Source organism: Larimichthys crocea, chromosome XV, assembly GCF_000972845.2.
Source record: "Larimichthys crocea isolate SSNF chromosome XV, L_crocea_2.0, whole genome shotgun sequence".
In the NCBI taxonomy this organism is placed as follows: Eukaryota; Metazoa; Chordata; class Actinopteri; family Sciaenidae; genus Larimichthys; species Larimichthys crocea.
In genome coordinates this window covers 20,141,898-20,153,965 of record NC_040025.1, presented here as the reverse complement: position 1 = coordinate 20,153,965, position 12,068 = coordinate 20,141,898, and the positions used below count along the sequence as shown (strand labels likewise).

The following is a 12,068-nucleotide window of genomic DNA, read 5'->3' as shown; positions in this document are numbered from 1 at the left end:
AAATGCTGGTAGACCAGTACAGATACCGTTCCACAATAAAAGCTTAACAGTTTTATTTTTATATATCTGTAAAAGGGAAACATGCAGTTAGCGTGATTCAAAATGTATGTTTCCTTCTGCTGATTGTTTTCTTAATGCAGTTGCTATGCAACATACACAAGAAGTGGTCTGGTTCCAGTACAGTGGAGCAAAAGGCTTAATGTTATGGCGGTATACCAGTGAATCTTATAAAAGAATGATAAGGACATGCCAGGAATTGGTGACACAATAGGCCCCCTGGCTGTCATGTAAATGAAAACAGTCCTGGTCTAGGGCATTTTAGCTGTAGTGGGAAGGATATATTTCTGCTGGAAAGTTAAGCTGGCTATGACTGACTGCTTTAGAAAGTTTGTAGTGCTGTGATATTCTGCTTCTTCTTCCTCCTTTGGGTAAAGAGCCTAGAGTGAACACACTGAGAGAAGACCGACAGAGGGAACAGAAATCTTAATAGATCTCCCATTTTGGACTTTAATATGTGTGCATTTTGAATGTGTAATAAAATAGGTTGCTAGTTAAGTAATGACGAGAGAAGATAGGTGCTGCTGAAAATGACTCTCAGCCAGTCACAAGTGGCAATAGGGATGAAAAGACTTTTTTACGCTGTCACTAAAGACACTGTTATCCATATTTGTGACAAAGTAACTGTGCCCAGTAAAAATCATTATTGGGCTATCGTCTAGTTTTTCTAGGAACACTTCTTTCTTTAAAAGCTCAACCAACACCTTTAGAGAGGTCGCAAATATCAGCCTTCTGAATCTTAAAGAGGTTAATCACCTTCATTGTCCAAGGGATCTCTTTCTTCAGGACAGTGGCTTAAAGCTGGTCCTGCTGATCATTTGTCACGCAAGAAACCTCTCCTGGACTCTCATTGATAACAAGATAATGAGCGCTCACTGGAGATGAGTAAGATTGATAGTGTTTTGGCCTCTGAGGGCCATCGTAATCCCTCATGGGGCGAAGGAGAGCTCTTCACCTGCACTGCAGAGGTGACGCCATGCATGAACTACCAGGATGCATTGTATTATACATTATTTCAGGCACATCATTATTTGTATGAACTACTGAATGATATTGATACAGTTACAAAATAGGGTAATCCATTGTGCCCAGTAAAATTCTATAAATTGTTAGTTTTAATTATCTAATTATAATAATCCAAATTATTTTGTTCTCTTCCGTCAAAGATCAATTCCTTCTCCTCACTGTAACTGCTGTAAAATTCTCTTTATCTTTTCATAATCCACATTCCCTCTCCCCAGGAGGCTGTGTCTCTGAACATTTTTAATAACTTTTAACAACCCCCTTAAAACCAGGAAAGTGCTTCTGGTAAATCATCTCCCTGGCTGAATGATCATTTGGTCCACACAGAAATCGACTATAGCCTGCAATCTAAATGTTTTCTATCTTTACATAAAAAATCTTGTTATGGAGTCGAACTTCAGAGGTTGGGATATATTTATGTATGGCATTTCTCCAGGCTAATCTGTGAAAATGTTTACAGCGCAGTAGTTTATTCATTTAATATTCCATTAATCCAATACCTAGAGAATTCGTGATATTCATCAAGTATTCAACAAGTAGCCCTCCAGCTACTGACAGAGATTTTTCCAGTGCAACATTAGGCCAAGGTGACATTTTTTTAATGGCTGAGGTACACCCAACTGCAGTAAATACCCGCAGGTCTTCACCTAATCACATAACACACAACACACATAAATGTTAGAGCGTTTGTAGGAGGCTGCAAAGAAAGGGACCCAAAAGCAGACAAGCAGGCACACAGGAACACTACAGTGAATTTAACAGTAAAATAATGATACAAAAGGTGGCAAGTTCAAACAGAAGTAGTTGACAGAATGAGGCAGGGGAAAGGTGCAGGCAGAGATTAGGGTTCAGGTAGATGAGGCTTGGCTCCAGCTACATTGACTATCTGCAAATTGACTGAGAAAAAGGACTGACAGGGTGATTGGAGAATGAGAAACAGGTAAGCAGGTGGATGTGGGAGTCAGGTGAATGGTACAGGTGGGAAAGTCTGAGGGCATCTGGTGGATGGATGGAGAATGGCAATAACTGAAAAGCTTCATAGAAATGCAGGGACCCAGACCCAGGGTGGCTGGAGGGAGGGACAGAGGGGTACAGTGGGCAAAATAGGACTGAGGCGATCATGGCAGTTAGACTGTAAAACTGTGGAAAACCATCTCAGGTCAGCCGTATTTGGTGGAGACACCTTGTCTCAGCCCTGTTCACCCCCTGTATTTATTGCTTGCTGGTCCCAGGTCAGCTCCACCAAATACGGCTGACCTGAGATGATTTTCCACAGTTCCACACAACTGCCATGATTGCCTCAGTGCTTTCTTGTTTCCCTGCTGACTAACCATAAAGACACACAACAACCTTTGAGATCTTAACTTCTTGTGGAAATTGTTTAAAATGCCTATATCAAGCAAATGAAAACATATCAAAGTTTTGGCTCATATTGCATCAGCCTACTTGTTCTGACCCCCATGGTCAGTGATACGACGTGAGAGACGTGTGGGCTTGTGACTGGAAAGTTGCACGCTATAATTTACAGATCAAGTTTATTCATTTATCAGCCCTTTAGCTGCTGAGTACAGACGTAAGAGCCAGTGAAAATGTAACAGGATGTTAACAGACAAGAAAGAGAATTTATAGACATATAAATCAGACAGCAGTGCAGTATCTTTCGACATTTAGGATGTTTTGTAATTGCTTTTAAGTGGGAGAGAAAAATGAATGACTGCCCCTGACATTTCCTGTGTAAGGCACTTAACCATCAAAGCTGCGGAGGGCTGTACTTGTACTGGTCAGCTGCAGAGTGTTTGTAACTGTGTAAACAGGGTCTTGCTGCTGCTGCTGCAAAAAGCATACCTGCTGACTTGACTTTTAAAGTAAAGCTTCTGTCACATGTAAGCATCACAGATAAATCAGTAATATTAAGCAAAAAGGCTGTGCACAGGGCAAAGCTGTGCAGCCTCCAGGGTCAGAGTTTTTTCCAGTCTCAAAGCTCCCCTGCGTCAAATCTGTCAGTAGGAAGCTTACAAAAGAAGTCCACTCCCTCTGTCTACTGTACTCTAACCTCTGCCAATTTGAAGCTGAGAGATGCGGGTCAGCACCACACATGTACGCCAGCTTTCACTCCGTACCACACCGAACACACTGACAGAGACTGCACCTATGAGCTATGGTTAGAAAGAGTCTTGAAAATCATTATGTTCCTTGGAACAGGTTTTCATGTAATTACTGGTCTGATCTCATTCAGACACACTGTCATCCATTTTGGCCTTTGTTTTAACCGATAAATCCATCTTTATGCCTGCCAAAATCTGTCTAGGCACTCTCGTCTCTTCCTCTCTGTATCACGGCTGATTATAGTTTGAGATGAAGAATGGAAAAAGTGTTTTGGTCCTTATTCAAGAATGTGACTAATGTGCAAAGTGATAAGTTTGTCATTCAGGAGACAAAAAGCACAGTTCTCTACGCAGCACTTTTCATCAGCAATCCACAATGCGGATGGCATTTCTATAAATGCTTCTGTACAGAGTGTTAACCTTTGTGTTTACATTGACAGATACATTATGGTAGTAAATGACTTATACTACACCTAGAAATTAAAAAAGTAATGCTGAGTAATCCGTGTTGGAACTCACATAATATCATAGACATAAATAATATGGTAGGAAGCATTATAGATGTAAGCTATCAGGAGTCGGTCAAACAGTTTGGCTGTTTCATGAGACATAATTTTTGCAGTGCACTTCAATTCATTGCACTATAATGTGAAATTCTTAAACTCTATTGGTGTCATAGTTATTATAGGTAAAAAAATAAGTATTCTTTGTTGGCAGAGGTCTCAGACATCAATTATTCCTTATTCTGAGGCTAATTGTTCCACCAGATTTCACCACTTTGCTCTAAAATGATTCTTTACATTTCATTTTAAACCGTTCATGTGAGCTGGGCAATGCAAAATGTGTAATTTTGTAAGACATGTAAAACTACCATGACAAGCTTCTGTCCCCTGATCTTCCTTGTATCAACACCTCAATGAATCTGTGCCACTCTGTTAACAGTCAGTATCTTGATTCTAGAGAGAGAAAGTCTTTACAGTGTGTGTGTAATTGTTAGCGCTGATTTCCCCTGTGTAGAGGACAGATTTGGCTTGGAGGCCCAGGGGATTGTGGGTGATCGAGCTGTTAGTTCCACTATGGTTAGAAAGCCTGTCAGTCAAGTGTTAAAATAAAACCAGTGCTACAACTACTACCACTAATACTCCTATGAAACCACTACTACTATACTACTATACTCCTAGTACTACTCATACATTACTATCTTTATAGCAATTTTAACTTAAATAAATACACAGAAAAAAATAAGATAAAATGCCAGAATTAGCAATATGATAGAAATGAGCCAGATAATATACTAACTGTAAGAGAAGGTGAAGAGAAAAATGGAGAGATAATGCAAATAAACAGTTGATTGTGATCCAGAATTCTTCAGTTTAAAAAAAAAAACTATTTATGCTGTATATTATTTGAAGGTTTACTGATGAGAGTTTGTAAAATCTTTTGCTTTTTGCTCATTTGCTCACTGACTGTACTCACTGAGTCTAAACAAAATCTTCTTATTTGTTACTGCCAGTGTTTACAGTATGAGCTCTTTTCCACACTAAAAGCTGCTGCAACTGTTGTAACAAAACATACAATGAGCTGTTTATTTAGCCTTAGGCCTGGAGACTTGTAATAAAGAAGGTTTAGTTTTTACATTATTATGAGTTCCTTGTTACTGCAGAAAATGTAAGAGTAACATTTTCCTTGTAAAACATTAAACTAACAAATAAAACTCAATAAATAAACCTGATCACTTTTGGATGGGAGGCACTACATTATCAAACATATTGTGCAGCCAACAGAGATATCACCTACTTGATATTTATAGATTTCTGAACCTTTTCATATCGCATTCAGTCCACTTCTCACAGAGTTGGAGGGGATGGCCCTAACTCTAGTAAAACTATATCTGTAGTGATGTCGCTAACAAGCAGCTGAATAATCACAGAAATATTATAGGAATATAATAGGGATACTAAAGGCAATAGTGTGTCATTATGATCCTTTCAACTCTTCTGCAATCACACGTTGCTACTTACTCACTTGCTCATTTTAATCACAAAGGTGACACTACTCTATAGAGGCTCCAATATAATATAGAATTGAGTATTTATATTGTATAGTTTACAGAATGTTATAGATCCAAGACAAAGGTGACAGGAGGGCAGGACTGGGAGAAAAAGGCGCAATTACAAATCTGTGTGCTACTTCAGCACCACGGACAGTGTCATGGATTTATCAATACGCAGCTCAGTCAGGCGACTGATATCAGAGCCGTGGTCGGGGCCATAGATTCTAAACAAACCTCAGTCAAATAAAAGATCAATGAGTCAGCCAGGATACACTAACACATTCAACTAAACAACCCCTCTACCCCTGCACTCTCTCTCTCTCTCTCTCTCTCTCTCTCTGGGACTAGGGGATGAAGAGGGGGGATGGCAGGTTAACAGGAAGAATAGTTCCTTAACCTCAGAATGACCTGGATGATTCTGCACATCATAACTTAGGTCCATTGCTAATGTTCGGTGTTGATGTATGAAGTAGTGTGCCCTTTATGTTATGTACTGTATAAAAAGAAAATAAGGGCAGTGTAGAACAGCGTTTAGGTGCATTTAGTTGATTTTTCTTGCATGTTTTGGTTGTTGGTTCTGGTTAAGTGCTGCAAAATGATGAAGAATGACAAGATGCTGGAGACTTGCTCTGCATCAGCATTGGTATTAATAGGTTCCCAGATATCATGAAGTACTCTGTGAATTCTCAGTGGAGTGGAGTTGCATCATGTACAGTAACACATACAGTAATACCTTTCAACACATCTTATTTCTGAATATGTGAACAAGCAGTGAATGTGAAAACTATCTCAAACTGAGGGAGAGAGTGAGTCTACATGGGGCTGGAACGATCAAAAAGGGAGAGTCAAAGATTGGATCAAAGTTGACATCACCAGTTAAAAATACCATCCATGTATTGTTTGTTTTAAACCTCCGTGGTACTACAGATGTTCCCAGAGGTAGGAAAACTGCAGTTGCTTGTAAACATCCCAGAATACCTTGTGAGACCTTATTGCAATTTCTTGTATTAATTGAAAGCTCCCGCTGTCCTTCTGGAGCATCACGAGTCACCCAAGCAGAAGAGCTTAGAGTATATTTTCTGGTGCTCTCTGCCTGTGCTGGCAAATTACAAACACAGCTGGATAGATGGAAAGGGGAATTGTTTTGGTATGTTGTGCCTAAGTTGAAACATAACTCGATGCATGTTGTTCGTTAATAGGTCGTCTCTGCTGCAAGAAAAGGTATTATTTGACATTTTTTGAGCAATTCAAGACTAACAGCTGTGACCTTTGTTTTGTTTTGTTTTGACTCAAAATTAGCCAAGGGACCAATTCGTTCAAAAGGAGGCCTACATGTCCTAACCACTGATCACTGAAATAAGTGTAATATCATTCTGGCATTGCAAATTATTTCTGAATGTATCACAGATACATTTTGGTACATACAATAGTAACAAAATCCTGGTCATTCAAAATGTGTGGTTTATTCGTCTGACAGCAAATATGCCAGTGTTACCTGAACTATGACTAGTGATTGATAAAGTATCAATAATGTGAAACCAGCCTGCAGCACTTTTGTTTTGATTTCAGCAAATCATTAATTTCCCAACACAGCGACAGTATTATAAGAAATATTTGAATGGTAATAATTGAATTTGCTAGCAAACAACTGCCAATCTATACATCCTAGAGATAATGTTACAAAGCAATAGTAATCTTCACTAGTTGTTTGTTTTTAGCCACTTGGTAAATGGTCTTGGTCTACTCCTTAAGATAATATCACCCCCCAAAAAACTGTAGAGTTGAGGTAAACTAATCATTTTCTTTATAGGTTTATCACTGTGAGCAACACCTTTCACACACATCTTGTCATGTGTCACTCGTATACACCTGCAGCAATGTATGTGTCCCCAGTGTCCGCATTTGATAGTTATGGCAATGCATAAAGGGGCTTAATGGAAGAAGGGTTGGTTACATTCAGTGTTCTCTTTCATTCGTGGGTGTGTTTTTCCAGCTAAACAGTTACCTGGACAGAAAATATACCTAGATATAAAAAGGTCAGCGTGGCACAGTAATGCATATTCCCATTGTGGGGATGATGGAGAAGAGGGGCTGGGTAATCAGAGCAGAACTACAATACTGGCGGTAGCTGTCTGGTTGAGAGATATGGGAGAATGTAGGAGTAATATTTTGTCAAATAATATTAAAGGCTGTGACAGAGGTAATGATCCATTCTGAGTCTAAGACCTGAAAAGGTGTTGAGCTGAAACTCTCAGCCAGAGAGCTACACAAATACGCCTCAACCGTTTTTCAAAAAATGGCTCTCACTGTGATCAAACGAGTTTCTTAAACCCCACTGTTTCCTACTGTTTCTTCACTCTAACAACAACTACCAACAACTCTACCTACTATATCGTACTGTGGTACTACTAAATCAGATTCACTGTATTTTCCTCATGGCACCAGTTTAGGTGGACTGGAGAGGGATTTGATTCAAGCTGTGGCAGATTTTGTGCCACTGTTGTGTTATAGTGTTTGACTCAACAGAGGCTTGAGTCCACAGTCAACAGACAGACTACGGCTCAGTCCATCCCAACCACCTGGGGATTCCTGGATCAAAGCTATGAATCATTCTTTTCATATCCCAGCCATGTTTATGTGTGTTTTTTTTTTGTGTGTGTGGTGTGTGTGTGTGTGTGTGTGTGTGTACAACTCATTTTAACACACCATAGTAAAGGGTTAGTGAAATAGCTGATTTATTTTTTGTATGGTTTATTTAGATTTACATCACAATATTACAATTGAACAACTTGTAAACAAAGTCCCTTTTAACCTTAACTAAGTTGAAAACATAGAAGAAGAAAAAGCAGAACATCTTTAATTTTATTATTCTCAAGAATAAGACACTTTTGGCTGTCAGATATCGTTTTGATCTCAGTGCCAAATGTACCATGCTTGGTGTAAATATGTAGCTTCTTGAACCAGTATAATATTTCATCATGTGTTTACAGGACCATCTCCCGAATCATATGGTTCCTGAGGAGTGTTTAGATGCTGCTTGAAAATCTGAATCTGATTGGCTGACAGATGTTTAGGGTGCTATTGCAGGGAAGAGAGTGAGCAAGGAGGATTAGATCAGTTGAAGTGACAGCAGGGTGATGATGATGCGGTTCTTGTTATTTCCAGTGTCCCCTCTCAGGGGTCTTGCCTACAGCACATCAGTGTTTAGACAAGCCAAAAGACAGGAAATAGATGTGACAACATGCTCCAGCTGTGCCAAGCATTTTTCACTCCACAGTGCAGTGGGGGAACCAAAGTCATCCTCCTCTGATGATTCTCTGGCTAGAGCTGTATTATGCTGAGCCTAAAAAACAAACCAAAACTGTAGCAAGCTGTTTTTTGGGTTTTTTTGTTTTGTTTGTTTTTTCAATGGGTCCTTGTAACAAGGAGTTTTGTCCTGTCATCTTTGAAGAAGTTACAGGGACGGGACAAAAAGACAGGAACACCTCACAATATAGTGAAGCCCAGTACATCAACAATCCGTTGCCTGTAAAGCTGAATCGACAACAACAAAACACACTATAAACACACTATAAATAGGATTGCAACTCAGATTTTTTTCATCTTTACATATTAATATATTGATATTGTTTTGATGTCATTGATATTGTTTTGATTGTCTGACCAAAGAATTACAGTGATATGAAAGGGGCAATTTGTGACCTTTTAGGAGGTGGAACCAGTTTTGCATTTTGTGCATGATAAAAGACCAAAACAAAAAATTGTTGGAATTTTTTTTACTGTTGTTTTTAATTGATTGCTCGATTAATTGACTAATTATTTAATATTTCATAGGCTTCTTTGAATATTTTTTATTCAGATCATATCAGATTGCATTTTGTTTCTGTTATTTTGTTTATCTCCTGTAGCCTCTTGGTATAACTTGATTATTTTGTGTCAGTGGAAGCAAAAAAGTTTATTTCTTATATTTATTTATTTCTGCACCTTTGTGACCCTTAACAGCAGTTTTTGTAAAACAGCAGCTGCTTGCAGCATTTTTAAAATAGGCCCTTGTGACTGATTACTTTTTCCTTGGCTTTCACTACTAACCATAATATTTCAACTGTTGAACTTAACATAACCCTATTACTTCACTGGAATGAGGGATTATGTGTGAAGGATTATTTTGAATTGGACTGACTCGTATCATTTTCCTTGCATATTCACTCCCTCTCTTGCTGATCACTGTGTCTCCCTGTTTTCTCTCCCACTCCATCCTCAGGCTTGTAAGGGAACTGGCTCCGCTTTTCCATCCTCCCCCTCTAACATCTCACTGTGTCGCACCACTACCATGTCCTTTCCTTGCTGTGGCCATCCCATGGAGAGTGCACGCCCACCCAGATAGGATGCCTGCCTTGCCCAACGCCCTGCATCCCCTCCTGCCCATCACCACCTCCTCCTTCTCCTCGTGTGTACCTGCTCTTGCCAACAGTTCTTTGCGGCCCCCAAGGCTCGGCATTGCCCCGCTCCAACATGGTGGATGAGGTAACCACCATGAAGGATGACGTCATCAACGCCAACACGCTGGCTTGGCTGGTCTGCTCGGGCGTGTCCATCCTGGCCAACACTTGGAGCATCCTTAGTGTCAGTGCCAAGCAGAAAAAGTGGAAACCGCTGGAGTTTCTCATCTGCACACTGGCGGGCACACACATCCTCAACATGGCCATCCCCATCACCATGTACTGTGTCATAACACTGCGCCGTCAGCACTCCAACTACGACTGGAACGAGGGTCTGTGCAAGGTGTTTGTCTCCACCTTCTACACTCTCACGCTGGTCACATGCTTCTCCGTCACCTCGCTGTCTTATCACCGCATGTGGATGGTACGCTGGCCTGTAAACTACAGGTAAGACACCTTATGTCTTGTAGTATCTATCCAGGTATCGTACAACTAGAGACAGCTAAGAGATTTTGAGATATCCTTCTCTGATACAATACATACAATAGTGATGTTTTATTTATAATTTAAGGGGAATCAACCCTTTTAAATGTGTCAACACATTCCAGTATTCACACCATTCAACATACAAAAATTTAAGTAAAACCAATGTGTATTTTACTAATCTAGATTCAGATTTACTGATTCTCAGCAAGAGAATAAAATAAAACGCCATTTTAAATTCCAACCCTTAACGCGACATCTGCCAAAGCCACCTAGGAAGACAACATTTTGACATTTAGGCTGCACATCTTGGCCCACACGCTGCATTTCTGAGCAGATTCCTTCGAGGGGTTGGGGACTGTGTTTAGATTGGTGTCACTTGTCAACCTGTTTACATCAGTTTTTGGGAGGAATGCTCTGCATCAGGTGAAATCTCTCTCCTCTGTCAACACATCTGCTGGTTGCAGTTATTTGGGGTAACACCATGTAAAACCCTCTAGACGGAGCATCTGCCATCTCTAGCTTCCAGCTTCTTTTGGCTCCTCACAACAAGTGATATTACTAAGTAACACTGAATAATAAAGATCAGGTTCACCTCATATTACCAGTCAGCACCCTGTTGCAGTAACACCATTTTGGTCCTGTTAGACTCTCAAGACATCTGCTGTTCACACATAATCAGATGTTCTGAGCAACATTGTTGCTTCCTTTTGAAACAAGATTTTGATGCTATTTCTGTCTGTGTTCAGGGATGTGCAAGTGCATCATTTAATGTTGTGATGACGAGCTGTTAACAAGCAGTCATTATTTTGTTCAAGATCCAGTGCCTTTGACTATTTTGGCTATTTTGAAAATAATACTCTGATGTTAGCATTTATCTGATATTATTATCACAAAGGAGAATCCATCTATTTAAAAAAGAGAAATCTGTGAAAAAATGTTCAAAACAAAGCAATCCAACTTTGTTTTGAACATTTTTTCACAGATTTCTCTTTTCAAAACTATATATTTGTTATATTTGTTGTCTTTTAAGTTTGGTATTTTATCTACATGGAATAGCTGTACATGATTATTAGGCAGAGAATCTGCTTTCATATTCATACGAGCTAATATGTGGGTTTTTGAAATGGTGCAGAAACTGGGGCTGTGGTACACGTGGTGAAGATCAGTATTCTGTTACCTCGTTCTTCCTGCACTGTTGAAAAACAAAGAATATGACTGTACTTCTTGTGGCATCAGGCCTGCAGATGCGCAGCCTGCAGTCACACTGGCCAAATTTGCAGATAAGCAGACCTTCAAATATAATATGCAAACTTCCTTTATAATCTGCGCTTAATCTTGCAATCTATACTGCTTGCGCAGCTGTCTTTATTGGCTGATGGCCTCATGGGGATATCAGGCTTTACACCAGTGCTTTTATCTCCCTCAGCTGTTGTCTCTCCCATCTGACTATAACCTCTCCTGTCTGGAAACATTGTGTGTCTCCTTTCAGCACCTTGTCTTCTTGTTTTCAAGTCACTTTTAACAACGATATGGTGAAGTGATGACTCAGGCGATGCACTGTGTAATTGCTGTTCATCTTTCATTTAAATCGCTCTACGTTTTCCCTGCTGAGGAAGCATGGCTGCCTTGCCTCTGACATTAACACACACTGAAGGCCTGAATTATGAATTCCAACCTTGTACTTGGGCAGCTGTTCTCATCACTATGTCTTCGGCGCTTTTTCCCTCACAACGCTCTCTCTCTCTGGTAATAGATTCGAGCAGCTTTGTGACGTAACCTTCCCATCATATGTACCTCAGGCACATTCAGGGAAGGCTAGTATAATTACTCACAGTGACAGCAAGACCTACTTGTCTTTGCACAAAGCCATAGTGCAAAGATAGAAGCTACTGCTCCCCCCTTTGT

The 12,068-nt window shown here is 39.9% G+C and overlaps 1 protein-coding gene across 2 annotated transcripts in view; it reads left to right on the top strand.

Annotated features, from left to right (window-relative positions):
- gpr153 (G protein-coupled receptor 153) overlaps window positions 1-12,068 on the top strand; it is a 36,403-nt gene that overhangs the window by 5,168 nt on the left and 19,167 nt on the right. For both annotated transcript variants that reach the window (XM_010740293.3, XM_019256625.2), the window contains exon 2: window positions 9,500-10,124. In XM_010740293.3, the coding sequence (XP_010738595.2) occupies window positions 9,751-10,124 (374 nt within the window). In that variant the 5' untranslated portion in view covers window positions 9,500-9,750. The remainder of the gene's footprint in view (window positions 1-9,499; window positions 10,125-12,068) is intronic.